At 35.0% G+C, this 20,031-nt stretch overlaps 1 protein-coding gene across 8 annotated transcripts in view; it reads left to right on the forward strand.

The window, feature by feature from the left end:
• Positions 1-20,031, forward strand: part of LOC125662074 (intermembrane lipid transfer protein VPS13A-like) — a 194,987-nt gene that overhangs the window by 123,907 nt on the left and 51,049 nt on the right. For 7 of the 8 annotated variants that reach the window (XM_056147820.1, XM_056147822.1, XM_056147823.1 and 4 more), the window contains 10 exons: positions 1,445-1,576; positions 6,604-6,690; positions 7,668-7,784; positions 9,602-9,703; positions 11,569-11,667; positions 12,436-12,498; positions 14,924-15,028; positions 15,821-15,970; positions 17,515-17,646; positions 19,388-19,521. In XM_056147820.1, coding sequence (XP_056003795.1) covers positions 1,445-1,576; positions 6,604-6,690; positions 7,668-7,784; positions 9,602-9,703; positions 11,569-11,667; positions 12,436-12,498; positions 14,924-15,028; positions 15,821-15,970; positions 17,515-17,646; positions 19,388-19,521 — 1,121 coding nt within the window. The remainder of the gene's footprint in view (positions 1-1,444; positions 1,577-6,603; positions 6,691-7,667; positions 7,785-9,601; positions 9,704-11,568; positions 11,668-12,435; positions 12,499-14,923; positions 15,029-15,820; positions 15,971-17,514; positions 17,647-19,387; positions 19,522-20,031) is intronic. The other variant, XM_056147826.1, reaches the window with a different exon arrangement.

Below are 20,031 nucleotides of genomic sequence, written 5' to 3' on the forward strand. Positions count from 1 at the left end.
GTCATTTCTGTCAGTAGATTTAATACTTCAATTGATGATGTCCTTTGTGTCAGTAGATTTAATACTTCAATTGATGATGTCCTTTGTGTCAGTAGATTTAATACTTCAATTGATGATGTCCTTTGTGTCAGTAGATTTAATACTTCAATTGATGATGTCCTTTGTGTCAGTAGATTTAATACTTCAATTGATGATGTCCTTTGTGTCAGTAGATTTAATACTTCAATTGATGATGTCCTTTCTGTCAGTAGATTTAATACTTCAATTGATGATGTCATTTCTGTCAGTAGATTTAATACTTTGTGTAGCATGTTAAATAATCCAATCAAATGACATTATTTGTGTGAGTACATTTAATAAGTATTTAGATAGATGACTATATTACATTGTGTGAGTACATTTAATAAGTATTTAGATAGATGACTATATCACATTGTGTGAGTACATTTAATAAGTATTTAGATAGATGACTATATCACATTGTGTGAGTACATTTAATAAGTATTTAGATAGATGACTATATCACATTGTGTGAGTACATTTAATAAGTATTTAGATAGATGACTATATTACATTGTGTGAGTACATTTAATAAGTATTTAGATAGATGACTATATTACATTGTGTGAGTACATTTAATAAGTATTTAGATAGATGACTATATCTCATTGTGTGAGTACATTTAATAAGTATTTAGATAGATGACTATATCACATTGTGTGAGTACATTTAATAAGTATTTAGATAGATGACTATATCACATTGTGTGAGTACATTTAATAAGTATTTAGATAGATGACTATATCACATTGTGTGAGTACATTTAATAAGTATTTAGATAGATGACTATATCACATTGTGTGAGTACATTTACTAAGTATTTAGATAGATGACTATATTACATTGTGTGAGTACATTTAATAAGTATTTAGATAGATGACTATATTACATTGTGTGAGTACATTTAATAAGTATTTAGATAGATGACTATATTACATTGTGTGAGTACATTTAATAAGTATTTAGATAGATGACTATATCTCATTGTGTGAGTACATTTAATAAGTATTTAGATAGATGACTATATCACATTGTGTGAGTACATTTAATAAGTATTTAGATAGATGACTATATCACATTGTGTGAGTACATTTAATAAGTATTTAGATAGATGACTATATTACATTGTGTGAGTACATTTAATAAGTATTTAGATAGATGACCAGATTACATTGTGTGAGTATATTTAGATAACATATATTTCGTGAGGTGTAACAGATTCAATGTCAATAGAATAGTGCTGCTGCTTGCCTGAATTGCTTATTGTGCTGATATCTGTCATGCAGTGTGCAGAAAGTATTCAATAAGTTGTGCAAACAAAAAGTAAGATTTTCAGCAATTACAGACATCTTACAACTGAAATACTTATTTTTACCTGCTTCAGGTGAGGTCGGAGGTCATTCCTGTTTATTACGATGAGACGGAGGAATTGTCAGCGAAGACGTACCTGTTCCACCTGTCGCCGTCCATCGTCTTCCACAACCTTCTGAATATTCCCATCACTTTCCTACTGGAGGTAAGAACTATTTACAATCTTACCATTCTGCCCTCCCCCCCCCCTCCCCTGGTTTTCTTCACCAAGGAAGGGGGTTTTGAAATTGATTGACAGTGTATATGTACATGTGTATACCCATGAGCAGAGGAGAATGAAGATAATAGAACAGTCATCAATCTCATAATTCCTATAAAGAAAACAAAAGTATGAGTTGGGCAAAAACAGACCCCTGAACACACCAGAGGTGGGATCAGGTGCCTAGGAGGAGTAAGCATCCCCTGTCGACCGGTCACACCCGCCGTGAGCCCTATATCTTGATCAAGTAAACGGATAAATATATCCCATTAAGAAATCCTATCTTATAATCTTACAAAGAATACAAAATTAAGGGTAGGGCAAACACGGACCTTTGGACATACCAGACAGAAATAGGATCAGGTGCCTAGGAGGATGTGAGTTTTCAAACCAATTAGCCTAGCTTGCTTACAGACTCTCTTGGAGAGGGGAATTTTTAGGGGTCAGACATACATTCCCTTTGAAAATTTGGGATCTGTGGATCACCCCTGATAACTTACTAATTTAAAGATTACACTCTACAGAACTCTGTGTCCTTGAGCCTCTCTGATTTTTGCATGCCTTTTATTGTATGCAAGGTGAAGATAACAAACAGTGATCAATCTCATAACTCCTACAAGCAATACAAAATAGATAGTTGGGCAAACACGGACCCCTGGACACACCAGATGTGGGATGTATGAAAAGGGGGAGGGAGAAGATAACAAACAGTGGTCAGTCTCATGAATCCTATGTATTTTACATTGACATAGATAAGCCTTTGTGTAGGACCCATAGGGGGCGCAAGGCAATCCCTAGCCGACTGATAGTACCCACATTAAATCTCTAGCCCCCTGATTGTATATGCATTGCCTACACTAAATCTGTAGCCCTATGATTAGTGATTGGAATCTGTGAGAATTTCATAATCGATTATTGGTTTACTGTAACTAACTAATTATCGATTATAATCGGACAGAGAAATTCTGTAATAATTAAAATAATTTAACTACTGAAAAAGTGTAAATAAATATTATCTACGTTTATATTTGTTGCTTCTATAGCTGAGAGTGAATATTTTCTGTGTGTTTATTATTCTTTTAATTACATAATTATATAAAAGTCGCCAAAAACGGATATCGTTTGCTTCAGTTATATCCCCGTATATCAAAATTACAGTTCAGTAAAGGACACATCGCATGTTTCTGAACTTTTTAATAAATTTTTTCAGCAAAATTAATTCATTTGATGCCTAAAACTACTTTACATATGTTTTAAATGAAACAGTTTGCGTAGTTTTCGAGTATGAAAGCGATGAAATTCAAATCTTGCGATATGCATATTTTCTTCGATATTTTATGCGCCATTATCTGTGACATCATATGCGACCTCGAGCGAGAAGATTTGTAAACAGTTATTAGCCATTTCATAAACAGAGTAGAATTAATTGACAAAAAAAACCAATTATCACATTAATGACTTGTAAATCCTGCATTAGGGTGTTTTGTGCCGTTTAAGGGTGTACTTGCTGTCAGTAGAGAGGATTTGGACTGGGTTTTTTTTTCAATTTTCGAAGGAAGGTATGATCGAGGGACAAGATGTGAATATTTTTTGTCCGCACAACGACTTTGACATGAAAAACCAGTAGAATTTATCCCTGTACTTTTTCAATCAAGCACTTGGACAAAGACGTAGATAAACTGCGAGAAAATGGTTCTATCGAAGCTACGCACTGTTACATATAGGGCTACGGCATATGCTTTCCGTTCTGCTCTCAAATTCAATACACACTCGCACCAACTGACCTTCCCCTTATAACAACATATAGACAGAACTTGTGATAACAACATATAGACAGAACTTGTGATCGGAGTTTCTACCAATTGGTAGTTTTAAAAAAGAAATTTAAAGATAAAAGATCATTGAATTTCCAATTATAAATAATAAAATATATTATTTTCCAACTTTGAATTGAATTATAATTAGGCCTAATCATCTAATGCTTTCATTTTTTTTTTTAAGGAACGCGTACGTAACAACAACAGCACATCGCGCTCCCACTTCCTAAGTAACAACGTGTAGATTAAAAAATCAATGATTAATATAATTGCTCGAATAGAATAATTTAAAAGTATTGTGATTTTCACTATAAATTTGATCATTTTTATTTATTTATTTCGAAATGCACCCATGATAGGCCTAGTAGGCCTAGTTGTCAATGATACGTAATCGTATCATAATTTAGGCCTATCTAACTTATCCAAAAATAAATTTAATAATAATTGCACCGTTTATTTTAGAAAAGCAACAACGCCGCTAATTACAGTTGTTTAAAGAAATGGCATTATCAAATAGTGTTTAGACAGCGATCTCATGTAAACATTATTTACTCGCAAACGCAGATGTCATACTCGCTTTCCTCGCTACATTTGGGTCGCTATTTGTATGCATTGGTGGCTAAAAGATATAAGACTTGGAAAATTTGTCAACATCCAAATAAATGTTAATATATGTAAATAAATTAGGCTCCTAAAACCCGAGTTTTTAAAAATATCTAACACTACTTTTACAGCAAGTTGATCGACGAAGGTCGCATATGACGTCACTGTACCACATGACTACCTATCTAATTAAGTAGGCTTTTTGAAATCGGGGCTTAGATTTAAGTCCGTATTGTGGCTAATTATCGCAATACTTAAGCAAACGAACTGTTTAAATTAATTTCTATAAGAATAAGGAAGACAAAATGCATATAATTCTGTTTACTTTAAAAACATGAGATGTGTTCTTTAACTGATGATGGTCCGGCTTAATTAAAATATAAATAATGTTCAGCAAAGCAAAATAAGGAAAGAAATTAATTTTATTATAATAAAAACAAAAAATGAAACAGATCTATTGTCACCAACTGAAAACACGATACGCACGTTCAGAGTAACAGTGGCCCTTAAAAGCGTTTTTTATCTGCGTAATTCTCACATGGATTTACTAGTATCAAGATTCTCTTTGATCAATGGTCCTTCGTTTATATGCCTGAATTAAAGTACGTCTATCTCAGTATCTGACCAAGCGAACATACATGTACTTTATTCCCCGTGTATGGATACTTCTGATTTCATGTGCACCGCCATTACGATTTTTTTTTTTATTTTGGGGTTACTAGATAGGTCACGGCAGGAATATTCTTCAAAAACTACAGTCACTGAGAAAACAAAATCTAAAAGCCGATTAATTGGAATAAACTTTTCATAATCGAGCGCTTAGAATTTGCCAACAATCGACTGATTTTCGATTATAATCGATGATTGGAATACCACTACCCCTGATTCTATACAATGCCCACACTAAATCTCTAACCCCCTGATTCTATACAATGCCCACACTAAATCTCTAACCCCCTGATACTATACAATGCCCACACTAAATCTCTACCCCCCTGATTCTATACAATGCCCACACTAAATCTCTAGCCCCCTGATTCTATACAATGCCCACACTAAATCTCTACCCCCCTGATTCTATACAATGCCCACACTAAATCTCTAGCCCCCTGATTCTATACAATGCCCAGACTAAATCTCTAGCCCCCTGATTCTATATAATGCCCACACTAAATCTCTAGCCCCCTGATTCTATACAATGCCCACACTAGATCTCTAGCCCCCTGATTCTATACAATGCCCACACTAAATCTCTAGCCCCCTGATTCTATACAATGCCCACATTAAATATTTAGCCCCCTGATTCTATACAATGCCCACATTAAATATTTAGCCCCCTGATTCTATACAATGCCCACATTATATCTCTAGCCCCCAGATTATATACAATGCCTACATTATATCTCTAGCCCCCTGATTGTATACAATGCCCACACTAAATCTCTAACCCCCTGATTCTATACAATGCCCACACTAAATCTCTAGCCCCCCTGATTCTATACAATGCCCAGACTAAATCTCTAGCCCCCTGATTCTATACAATGCCCAGACTAAATCTCTAGCCCCCTGATTCTATATAATGCCCACACTAAATCTCTAGCCCCCTGATTCTATACAATGCCCACACTAGATCTCTAGCCCCCTGATTCTATACAATGCCCACACTAAATCTCTAGCCCCCTGATTCTATACAATGCCCACATTAAATATTTAGCCCCCTGATTCTATACAATGCCCACATTAAATATTTAGCCCCCTGATTCTATACAATGCCCACATTATATCTCTAGCCCCCAGATTATATACAATGCCTACATTATATCTCTAGCCCCCTGATTGTATACAATGCCCACACTAAATCTCTAACCCCCTGATTCTATACAATGCCCACACTAAATCTCTAGCCCCCTGATTCTATACAATGCCCACACTAAATCTCTAGCCCCCTGATTCTATACAATGCCCACACTAAATCTCTAGCCCCCTGATTCTATACAATGCCCACACTAAATCTCTAACCCCCTGATTCTATACAATGCCCACACTAAATCTCTAGCCCCCTGATTCTATACAATGCCCACACTAAATATCTAACACCCTGATTCTATACAATGCCCACACTAAATCTCTAACCCCCTGATTCTATACAATGCCCACACTAAATCTCTAGCCCCCTGATTCTATACAATGCCCACATTAAATCTATAATCCAGCCCTGGAGATTTTAGATGTTGAACTGTGTATTACATACGTACTGTGTATCAAAGTTTGGAATTCTTTTGAATTAACATATAAGAAAAAAACATACTTTAAAGCTGAGTGGAATGGCACACATTATTTTGTTAGTGGAAAATTTAATGTGTATTTGTCTTGCAGGGGATGGGTTCAGAAGTCTCCCTGAGTGGTGGAAAATTTAATGTGGATTTGTTTTACAGGGGATGGGTTCAGAAGTCTCTCTGAGCAGTGGGAAATTTAATGTTGATTTGTTTTACAGGGGATGGGTTCAGAAGTCTTTCTGAGCAGTGGAATATTTAATGTGGATTTGTTTTACAGGGGATGGGTTCAGAAGTCTCCCTGAGCAGTGGAGAGAACACCGCCCTTCTTCACGCAATGCCAGGAAAGTCCCACTTAGAAGTTGGGGTAAGTGATACATAACCCTCGGACTTGTAAAGCCTCGAATAGAATACAGAATGAGAAAACATGGCTCTTCAGGATGAGTTCCACTTAAAAGTCAAAGTACACCTTACATAGGCCTCAGACTCATAGAGCCTTGGGTAAAATTGAGTGACGGAAATGCATGGCCCAGTTAACACTATATAATTGTTAGAGTCAATGGCAAGTTAATTATCAGTTAAAAGTTACTTCGTACAACTAAATTAATTGTCAGTTAAAGTTAACTAACCTTGGTACAACTAGATTAATTGTCAGATAAAGTTAACTAACCTTCGTACAGCTGGGTCCAGGTCTTCTTCGAGCCATGCTGATTGGGGAGATGGGAGGGGCACCTGCAGATGCTATATATTGTATGTAACCTCGGTTCTATTGTTGTTGGTTGAAATGATGAATAAATTGTGAAATGTCACCACTAGATCTTACGAGGGTAAAATTCAATTGTAACACAAGTTTACTGAAGCATGAAAAGCAATGTTAGGAAAGTCGTAAAACAGAGTCGTCGTAGTCAAATAAAACCAAAGTCAAAGAAATTGTGACTGCTTTAAGGACGAGGGAAATAAACACAATGAATATACATAACATTACATACCAGCATTCTGTGTTGATACAGTCTGATGCTTTATTTCTCAGATGCTGTGTGTTGTTTTATCAGCTGTTACAGAATATTTGATAATTTGTTTGGAGTAGCTTCGATTGTGTGACTGATTTTCATTATTTTGGTTGATTATATTCCACCAGTGTTTGTCTTTATTATATTTAGTGTAACTGAAATAACCAATCAGTGAATGTATGAGAAATTGGAGACACTTGAATGACCAATCATTGACTGTTTTACAATCAGTGACTAATCAATGTTACATGCAGATGACCAATCAGTGATTGTATGACAAATTAGAGATACTTGGATAACCAATCAGTGATTGCCTTACATTGTGTTTTGGTAGATCCCCCAGTACCAGGACCTGGAATGGCATGGGAGACAACTGCTGTCTGGCAGTCTCCCACAGCTCTCTATGTGGATGTTCACGGCTGTTTTTAAGGGACCCCAGAAAATTTCATTGGTGAGTCTTCATATACTATTTTTGTGCTTTTGAAGTTCCGTGCAGATGTTAGGATAGTGAATGAAACTGTAGTTACTGTGTAGATGTTAGGATAGTGAATGAAACTGTAGGTACTGTGCAGATGTTGGGATAGTGAAACTGTAGATACTGTGTAGATGTTGGGATAGTGAATGAAACTGTAGGTACTGTGTAGATGTTAGGATAGTGAATGAAACTGTAGGTACTGTGTAGATGTTAGGATAGTGAATGAAACTGTAGGTACTGTGTAGATGTTAGGATAGTGAAACTGTAGGTACTGTGTAGATGTTGGGATAGTGAATGAAACTGTAGGTACTGTGTAGATGTTAGGATAGTGAAACTGTAGGTACTGTGTAGATGTTGGATAGTTAAACTGTAGGTACTGTGCAGATGTTGGATAGTGAATGAAACTGTAGATACTGTGTAGATGTTAGGATAGTGAATGAAACTAGGTACTGTGTAGATGTTAGGATAGTGAATGAAACTAGGTACTGTGTAGATGTTAGGATAGTGAATGAAACTGTAGGTACTGTGTAGATGTTGGATAGTGAATGAAACTGTAGATACTGTGTAGATGTTGGGATAGTGAATGAAACTGTAGGTACTGTGTAGATGTTAGGATAGTGAAACTGTAGGTACTATGCAGATGTTGGATAGTGAATGAAACTGTAGATACTGTGTAGATGTTGGGATAGTGAATGAAACTGTAGGTACTGTGTAGATGTTGGATAGTGAATGAAACTGTAGATACTGTGTAGATGTTGGGATAGTGAATGAAACTGTAGGTACTGTGTAGATGTTAGGATAGTGAAACTAGGTACTGTGTAGATGTTGGATAGTTAAACTGTAGGTACTGTGCAGATGTTGGATAGTGAATGAAACTGTAGGTACTGTGTAGATGTTGGATAGTGAATGAAACTGTAGATACTGTGTAGATGTTAGGATAGTGAATGAAACTAGGTACTGTGTAGATGTTAGGATAGTGAATGAAACTGTAGGTACTGTGTAGATGTTGGATAGTGAATGAAACTAGGTACTGTGTAGATGTTAGGATAGTGAATGAAACTGTAGGTACTGTGTAGATGTTAGGATAGTTAATGAAACTGTAGATACTGTGTAGATGTTGGATAATTAATGAAACTGTAGATACTGTGTAGATGTTAGGATAGTGAAACTGTAGGTACTGTGTAGATGTTAGGATAGTGAATGAAACTAGGTACTGTGTAGATGTTAGGATAGTGAATGAAACTGTAGGTACTGTGTAGATGTTAGGATAGTGAAACTGTAGATACTGTGTAGATGTTAGGATAGTGAAACTGTAGATACTGTGTAGATGTTAGGATAGTGAATGAAACTGTAGGTACTGTGTAGATGTTAGGATAGTGAAACTGTAGATACTGTGTAGATGTTAGATAGTGAAACTGTAGGTACTATGTAGATGTTAGGATAGTGAATGAAACTGTAGTTACTGTGCAGATGTTAGGATAGTGAATGAAACTGTAGATACTGTGTAGATGTTAGGATAGTGAATGAAACTGTAGATACTGTGTAGATGTTAGGATAGTGAATGAAACTGTAGGTACTGTGCAGATGTTAGATAGTTAAACTGTAGGTACTGTGTAGATGTTGGATAATTAATGAAACTGTAGATACTGTGTAGATGTTAGGATAGTTAATGAAATTGAGATACTTGACTATTTTACAGAAGTACATGTTACATATTCTATATGTTTCTTTGTTTGAGACTTTTGATCCACTCTGTATGTTGTAATTGTATTCTGTGTCATTCTTTGTTTCAGAATTTAGGCCTACACTGTACGGACAATGAAGGATGCCTAGACATATCTCTCTACAGTCCATATTGGTTGATCAACAAGACCGGGAAAACTCTGTATTTCAAGGTCAGATATTACAATTGAAGGTCAGATTTCACAATTGAAGGTTAGATTTTACAATTCAAGGTCAGATTTCACATCTATACTGTTACAGAAGGTTTTCAAATTCATTTATTTTTATAGAGTCCATAGGAAAAACATCAACAATTGAACATTTTTAGCTTCTTCTTAGTAACTACTGGTCCAATTCTTTTTAAATTTGGTATGAAGCATCATTGGGACAAGGGGGACATAGATTGTAAATTTCAGGACTCCTGGGGCCCTAGGGGTAGGGAAAAACTCTCCAAAATTGACCAATTTTCAAAAATCTTCTTCTCAAGAACCACACACATGTAAGAAAAACTAAATGCATAGTGATGTAGAGCAGGAAGGCCTCTATCAAACTTTTAAATTTCATGATCCTCGGGTAGGGGTTATGACCCCAGGACAGGGCCCAACTTGTTATATAGTGTTTATGTGCAAAACACTTAAATAATATTTTCTTTAGTGCTTTTGATACTAAATTGAAACTAAATGGATAAAGCAGGTAGTCTTTTACCAAAATTGTAAATTTGATTTTCCCCAGTGTAAGGGTTTTGACCCCAGGGTGAGGCCAAACTTAGTATATAGTATTTATGTGTAAGTTTGCTGATACTGTATAAAATCTAAATACATAATTAGGAATAGCAGAAAAGGATGTACAAAAAATGGTGAATTTCACAACCCAGGGCTATGACCTAAAGATGAGTCCAAATTAGTCATATCTTTTGATGTTTTAATGTTAATATACCTATTATTTAAAGCCTTTCATCAGTGTATGCACTTTTGAGGGCAGTGAAGTTTTAAGAACACATCTTGTTTTATACTGTTGCTGAATATTAGAATTTAGCTTAGATATTCAGAACAGGAATTTTTTTTTCTAGATTTCATAACCCATGGAAGTAGTGATACTTTTTCACTAATATTCAGGTGACCGATAAGGCCTGTGGGCCTCTTGTTTATTAGTCTCAGACATCAGATGAATTCGAACCCTGAGATACAAAGGGATATTTATATAGAGATTAGAGGGGGACTGGTAATTATTCAGATGAGAGGGGAGTAGTAATTATGCAGATGTGAGGGGAGTAGTAATTATACAGATGTGAGGGGAGTAGTAATTATACAGATGTAAGGGCTAGTGATTATACAGATGTGATTTTTTGTTTTTCAGGGATATTTATATAGAGATTAGAGGGGGACTGGTAATTATTCAGATGAGAGGGGAGTAGTAATTATACAGATGTGATTTTTTGTTTTTCAGGGATATTTATATAGAGATTAGAGGGGGACTGGTAATTATTCAGATGAGAGGGGAGTAGTAATTATGCAGATGTGAGGGGAGTAGTAATTATGCAGATGTGAGGGGAGTAGTAATTATACAGATGTAAGGGGAGTAGTAATTATACAGATGTAAGGGGAGTAGTAATTATACAGATGTAAGGGCTAGTGATTATACAGATGTGATTTTTTGTTTTTCAGGGATATTTATATAGAGATTAGAGGGGGACTGGTAATTATTCAGATGAGAGGGGAGTAGTAATTATGCAGATGTGAGGGGAGTAGTAATTATACAGATGTGAGGGGAGTAGTAATTATACAGATGTAAGGGCTAGTGATTATACAGATGTGATTTTTTGTTTTTCAGGGATATTTATATAGAGATTAGAGGGGGACTGGTAATTATTTAGATGAGAGGGGAGTAGTAATTATACAGATGTGAGAAGAGTAGTAATTATACAGATGTGATTTTTTTGTTTTTCAGGGATATTTATATAGAGATTAGAGGGGGACTGGTAATTATTTAGATGAGAGGGAGCTGGTGATTATACAGATGTGATTTTTTTGTTTTTCAGGGCAGCGATTCAGATGAGGTTGTAGAACACCCTGCTGAGAAACAGGAAGTGACGTTTTTCTCCTTCAAACCAAAAACATCGATCGTAGGAAAGAAAAAGGTAATTTATCAAACCCAAAACATCGCTCGTAGGAAAGTAAAGGGTAAATTATCAAACCCAAGACATCGCTCGTAGGAAAGTAAAGGGTAAATTATCAAACCCAAGACATCGATAGTAGGAAAGAGAAAGGTAATATGTTAATGTATTTATGTCTCTATACATTGTCTGTATTCTTTGTACAGTATATCATTCATATACGATACATCAGTATATCATTAATACAAGATACATCAGTATATCATTAATACATCAGTATATCATTGATATATGATGCAGCAATAGCTGCATGCCATTCTATAGAACTTGCTGAATGTGAGATAAATATACCATCAAGTAGTTATACCATCAAATAGTTATACCATCAAGAGCTTTATAGAGATTAATTGGGTCAGTTTTTCATTCAAGAATGACACCTTACACAATATCAGTCTTCTGGATGTGCCATTACATGTTAAGTTTTACTCCTGGGTGACTCTGTTAATTTTTTGATATTTACTTCCTGGGTGTCTCTGTTAATTTGTTGATATTTACTTCCTGGGTGTCTGTAACTGAATGTTGATATTTACGTCCGGGTTGATATTTACTTCCTGGGTGTCTCTGTTAATTTGTTGATATTTACTTCCTGGGTGTCTCTAACTGAATGTTGATATTTACGTCCGGGTTGATATTTACTTCCTGGGTGTCTCTGTTAGTTTGTTGATATTTACTTCCTGGGTGTCTCTAACTGAATGTTGATATTTACGTCCGGGTTGATATTTACAAACAAAGGCCAGTAAACCAGAAAAGGAAGACAGAAACAAGAAAGTGAAGGAATGGCGCCAAGTGGGTAAAGTAAGTGACGGTTGTCTGGGAGTGACCTCCCCTTGTTTTGTCATGTGACAACCAGCAGGCATAAAGAACTGGGTTCGCTCTGTTTAAGAGTATTGGCACTGTTGATAGGGTCTCATTGGAAGCTTGAGGTGGAGAGATTCAAACTCTATCGTCCACTTTATAATAGAAATGCAACAAAATGTCCACAATAATGTTTTTTGTCACTTGATGAATCTTGAAGTTTTGTGAAAAGTACAATTCCTCAATCAGAGAATTTCCTTGATCATTTATTGGCAGAACTATGAAAAACCTGTGCTTTAAGAATTGACAAATAATGCCCTCTATGTGAACCTCGTCCTTTATGAGTTATCATTGCGCTGTTCACCAGGTCGTTGTGTTTGTGACATTTATTATCTATACTTGAATGTTCATGACTTTAAACCAATTTTATTAGTTAAGAGAATGTCTATAATGTAAATGTTGGGCAGTGTTTGGCATGCTTATTATTTATTACTGATTCAAACGAATTTCACCAGCTTTAGGGGATTACACAACTAAGAATTTTGTATGACACTCTGAACCAAAGCAGTGAGGGTTGTTTATCGTGCCGATACTTTCCGTTACTCAAGATCCCCGTTTTTAAGGTTATGTTCAAAAGACTCATGACTTTTCACTTGTGGTGCCAGGTGCTTGGCAAAGAAAATGTTGCTACCTATGTTAAACATCTTAGGTTCAATGTGGCCATGACACAAGAAGGGCTCAAACTCACAACCTGGTTATGAAGTGAATACTCGATCACTGAGCTACCAATGATTTGTTTATGTAGTGAATACTCGACCACTGAGTTACCAATGATTTGTTTATGTAGTGAATACTCGACCACTGAGCTACCGATGATTTGTTTATGTAGTGAATACTCGACCACTGAGTTACCGATGATTTGTTTATGTAGTGAATACTCGACCACTGAGCTACCGATGATTTGTTTATGTAGTGAATACTCGACCACTGAGTTACCAATGATTTGTTTATGTAGTGAATACTCGACCGCTGAGCTACTGATGATTTGTTTATGTAGTGAATACTCGACCGCTGAGCTACCGATGATTTGTTTATTTAGTGTACGTTTTCATTTAATCTCTACCACTTTCGGATATATCCATGACGAGTCTCTTGTATGTATGCAAGGTGAAATTTTATTAGATTTATTGTGAGTTTAATACGCAGACTGTACCTGAAATTTATATGTTATGAAGTTCTCCATGTGAAAACTAGTACTAGTGTATGGGACAGATATAATCTGTGTTGTAATCGATCTCTCCGTTTTTTCTTCAGATCAGTCAGGAGTTTGTAATCTCGAGCTCAGAACATCATTCTGTGGAATTTAATCTTGTAATTAAATTGGTTTTAATTTTGGTGACTTCATTATTTGTTGTGTAGATGGGATCCAGGTTTCCTGACAAGAACTTTCACCAATTTTTTCTTTCTGCATTTATACCACAGATTTTTTGATTTAGTAATTAAAACTTTTTTTCAATGTGGAATTAAAAAGTAGAAAATTGCAGCCACTGACATTTCAAATTAAGTTTGAGGAGAAAATAAGTTGGGTTACCATATAGAGCGCGTAATTTTGTTTTTGGGAATAGTCGGCATATTTTTCTTAATAATGTTTTGTTTGAAATCTTCATTTTTTTATGCAATTTCAATTAACAAGTGTATCATTGATAGGAGTAAAAGTTTTGGCACTTTCACTTTTGCAAATTTTCCTCATCCGCGAACATATCAAAATTACCCGATGTAGAGTATGTCTTTTAATGTTGCATTTTTGCAGAGTTTTTGAAATCTAATTATAATGTATATAGTTTATTTGAATTTACAATGAAGCACGATCAATTGACTCGATTGTGATGTCACAGTTGAATTGGGTCCGTTTCTTATGATGTCACAATGACTTAGTGTCCTGAGGAGAGTTACGCTGTTTATTTAGATTATCATCACGAACAGAAAACAAATGTGAATGTTACAAAGTGCGGAGTGTTTTACTATTTATGTGTTTTACATTTTTTGTTTTATTTCTCTCTTTGAATGCCTTTCCTTCTCCGTGTTCCTTTTGTGAACTTGCTGTTTCATTTTGTTTTTTGTTTGGATTTGACTTGGGTATTGATTTAAGGCATGTACAGTTTTTTAGATCAATTCTTTCTCCATATTTTGGGTTTATCTCCACCTGGGTTGGTTGACTTAGATGTCAGAGATATTTTAAAAAGAAAACAAAAACAAGGAAATTATGATAATGTGTTATGAAGGATACAAACCATAATATCATGCATAGACAAGAAAAAGCAATTTAATCTGATAAATACTGCCATGAATTTTAACGAAGTGATCCACTGCATATGATGTGTATGTGTTCATATGTGTGTCTAATTGCAATCTTTCTGTTGTCAAGGTGTCGTTAAGGATCGGAGACACTGATTGGTCAGACAAGTTTTCCCTGGATACGGTGGGAAGCTCAGGAACCATCCAGAGTAAAACAAAATCCAGATTGTATGAGGTATGGTGACAATCACGAATACACAGCTGCTCATTTTGAACGTCGCTAAAATAACAATGTCGCTAAAATAACAATGTCGCTAAAATAACAACGTCGCTAAAATAACAACGTCACTAAAATAACAACGTCACTAAAATAACAACGTCGCTAAAATAACAACGTCGCTAAAATAACAACGTCGCTAAAATAACAACGTCGCTAAAATAACAACGTCGCTAAAATAACAACGTCGCTAAAATAACAACGTCGCTAAAATAACAACGTCGCTAAAATAACAACGTCTCTAAAATAACAACGTCACTAAAATAACAACGTCTCTAAAATAACAACGTCGCTAAAATAACAATGTCACTAAAATAACAATGTCACTAAAATAACAACGTCACTAAAATAACAATGTCACTAAAATAACAATGTTTTGGGATGAGATTTTTCTTCATGAAACACAGGATTTTTTTCTATGTATTGTTTGTGCAGATTTTTGCCAAATTAATTCAAGATTATCACTCATCTCAAATTGATTCACAGTGGTGTGACTGGTCAACCAGGGATGCTAACTCGTAGACAGCTGATCCCATGGTGTGTCCAGGGGTCCGTGTTAGCCTAACTCTTGATTTTGTATTTTTATAGGAATTACGAGATTGGTCCACTGTTTCTTATTTTCACTTTTTCATTAGCTATTCACAAAATAAATGATAGAATTGGTATAGGGTAACTCGTTATCTGTTTATTTTATATTTTACATCTATATAATGCAAGCAGATCTCATATTAAAGATTTGTTGAATTGTAGGTTGGAGTGAAAATTCGCCTGTCAAGCTCCGGACTAACCAAGATCTGCACCTTCACTCCTATGTACATGCTGCTGAACACATCCCATGTCTCTTTGTTATGTACAGAAGCTAGGAAAGAAGAGGAGTGGATCCAAGTTCCACCCAAATCAGTAAGTGGTCCAAATTTTACCCAAATAAGTAGTCCAAGTTCCACCCAAATCAGTAAGTGGTCCACATTTTACCCAAATAAGTAGTCCAAGTTCCACCCAAATCAGTAAGTGATTGAAATTTAAGTGAGTCCAAATTTTACACAAACTTGGAAGTGGTCTAAATTTAAGTGGTCTAAATTTTACACAAACTTGGAAGTGGTTCAAGTTTTACTCAGATCTGTTCAGAATTTAACAAAGCTATAATTTTGCCCAAATCTTCACATGGGTGTAGGTTTTGCCCAAGTTTATACATGGGGTCCCTGGACATGTCAGTAAAAATCTAATGCAAACTGTTACTGTTGGTGCACATCAACATCATTTTGTATGAAATCTACCCTCATTTTGTACGATGTCCACTGACATTATGTATGATATCTACTGACATTTTGTATATCTTCCGACATTTTGTATATTTACTGACATTTTATATGATATCTACTGACATTTTGTAAGATATTTACTGACATTTTGTATGATATCTTCCGACATTTTGTATATCTACTGACATTTTGTATGATATCTACTGACATTTTGTATGATATTTACTGACATTTTGTATGATATTTACTGACATTATGTACATCTACTGACATTTTGTATGATATCTACTGACATTTTGTATGATATCTTACGACATTTTGTATATTTACTGACATTTTATATGATATCTACTGACATTTTGTAAGATACTTACTGACATTTTGTATGATATCTACTGACATTTTGTATGATATCTACTGACATTTTGTATGATATTTACTGACATTATGTATGATATCTACTGACATTTTGTATGATATCTACTGACATTATGTACATCTACTTACATTTTGTATGATATCTACTGACATTTTGTATATCTACTGACATTTTGTATGATATCTACTGACATTTTGTGATATCTTCTGACATTATATGTGATATCTACTGACATTTTGTGTGATATCTACTGACATTTTGTATATATACTGACATTTTGTATATTTACTGACATTTTGTATATCTACTGACATTTTGTATGATATCTACTGACATTTTGTATATCTACTGACATTTTGTATGATATGTACTGACATTTTGTATGATATCTTCCGACATTTTGTATATTTACTGACATTTTGTATATTTACTGACATTTTGTATATATACTGACATTTTGTATATTTACTGACATTTTGTATGATATCTTGACATTTTGTATGATATCTATTGACATTATGTGTGATATCTTCTGACATTTTGTATGATATCTACTGTCATTTTGTATGATATCTTCTGACATTTTGTATGATATCTACTGACATTATGTGTGATATCTACTGACATTATGTATGATATCTACTGACATTATGTGTGATATCTACTGACATTATGTATGATATCTACTGACATTATGTATGATATCTTCTGATCTTTTCTCCTCAGCATCTGATGTATAGGGAATCATGTTTAACATGGATTATAAATCTTTACTTAAATTGTAATGTATGTTTCCTATATTCCAGTGTCTGCCATTTTGGCCAGTGTATTCTGGGAAAGAAATGACCATGAAGGCCAAAGTAAAAGATTCTTTGTACTGTACGACACCATTCTACTTCAACAAACCCCACACCACACTGCTGAGAGTGGACGATGAGGTAGGTCTAATTTTGTAATCACTAATAGAGTGGTCAGAATGATTTTACCACACTGCTGCATACATGCCAACTTTTAAAAATCCCCATGGGGGATTTTGCGCGCGACAACCTTTTTTCAAAGCTCAAAATTCACGACATTTTAGCATGAAAATAAATATTTGTCCTTTCAAATAAAATATCAATCAAATCATTATTAATGTATCATATATTAACACAACATCAAATGTGTTTGACCATTAACTATATAAAGAAAACTTTGAAAGATATACATTAATATTTTATTAAAATCATCTATTCAGCAAAAAATCTTCTCCAACAAGTCACATACATAATATCAAATAATATTTAAGGTTGCATCCTTTTACACCATACAATAAACATTGGCCGGTCTATATATCAAAATTTAAATTAAATCACATGCATTTAGGTACGACTGCAAAGGCGATCTTGCTTGTCTGTAAACATGGGCTTGCAGAGACTGGTGGAATAATCTGCATTGCAACCAAAAAAGGAGTGATCTGCCCTGCTATGAAGTTTGCGAACAAAACCTTTGCACCCATGACATCTGAAATAATTACCAGGAAAAAAAACCACATCAAAATATTCCGTTTTACTTGTAAATTAAGGCTACTTGCTAAATAAAAAATTCAGTACAGACTTGTGCGAATTACGCATCACAAAGTATATTTAATGAATACTACACTATATAGACTATATAATACATCGCTATAGACGGATAGATTTGGATAGCCTATATTATTATAGTTGGAAAAAATATATACTTGACGTACCTTATTGCAAATGTTTGGATGCTGTCAGCGAGAGGCGGAATGTCCGATTGTTTGGTGGTGACACTAGCATCGTTGTCATTCACGTTTGTGTAAAGAATAGGTCAATTTGAAATCCGTCTTCCCGATTAATTACTATCAAAACATGCTTCGTACTGTCCAATAAACACCCCGACACAGGCCAACCCGACACCATGCGACACAGGTAAACAGCAATGGCTGACTATTGTCCCGATTTCTGATTGGCCAGTTCAGAAATGACGCGGGATTTCCAATTCTGGTCACGAGATTTCATGATTATCCCGCTTTCAAACTCGTTTTCAATCGTGAAATCGGAAATTTTGGTCGGAAAAAATTTCAAATCGGGATTTTAGGGTAATTTTGCTTTCCCGATCGGGAAAGCGGGACCGGAGGGTAAAATCGGGAAGATCCCGCCTAAATCGGGAAAGTTGGCATGTATGCTGCTGAGAGTGGATGATGAGGTAGGTCTACTTTTGTAATCACCTGTAGATAGAGTTGTCAGAATGATTTTACTGAATATATTGAATGTGAAATTGATACTTCTAATAACTTCAAAAAATATTCTCTTTATATTCTCTTTCAATGTAGTAGACTTCATTTTATTTTTACCTTCACAGGCCATAAAATATATTTGTTGTATCGGTAAATTTGTTATGTACATATAATGAGTTGTGGTGAAAACTACAGGGGGATAAAATAAAACTTCACTATAGTCGTGGCTTCGCTATATCTGTGATGTCACTATATCTGTGATGTCACTATATCTGTGATGTCACTATATCTGTGATTTGCTGTAATTGCTTTTGGTTGGAGTGGTTGATAAGTTAGTGACATTATTTCATTGACTGAATATCTATATCTTTTCATTAGATGGAAGTGGTTGATAAGTTACAGTGACAGATTATTTCATTGGCTGAATGTATTTTCTTTAGATGGGAGGAATAAACGTAGACTGTCAGGTTACAGAGGCTGCCACAGTAACGACCTTGACAACATATAAATCTGGCATGGCAACTGTCCTAATGATCAACAGCACTGACTGCACCACAGTCAAGTTCAACCAAAGGTCAGTATCGATAACCTAACAAAGGTCAAGGTCACTACTGATATCCAACCAGAGGTCAGCAGGGGTGTTCTACCAGTGGTCAGTACTGGTAACCTAACAAAGGTCAAGGGGTACATTTTACAAAAGAACTTGCAACTTACGACCAACTTTACATAATGGAATTCTACCGCTTATTGTAAGATAATTCACTCCAATGTAAAGTAGTGGAGAAATAATACTGAAACTTAAGTTTCGGAAACGTTTTAATTCCTTCATTCAAACTAATAACTCTGTAATACAATTTAAAACTTGCAACTTTGTCGTAAGTTGTTTTGTAAAACGGGCTCCAGGTCTCTACCAATATTTCACCAGAGGTCAGTACTAATATCCACATTATCCTCCCTCTGATAAAAACATTGAAATTTCGTTGACTGAAACCAACACTATATACAATGATATTGTGCCTCTTACTAACCTAATATTGGCAATATGCCCCTTCCACGTGCTTTACTGACCACATATGTCTACTAT

The sequence above is a fragment of the Ostrea edulis genome, chromosome 8 (genome assembly GCF_947568905.1).
Source record: "Ostrea edulis chromosome 8, xbOstEdul1.1, whole genome shotgun sequence".
Taxonomy (NCBI): Eukaryota; Metazoa; Mollusca; class Bivalvia; order Ostreida; family Ostreidae; genus Ostrea; species Ostrea edulis.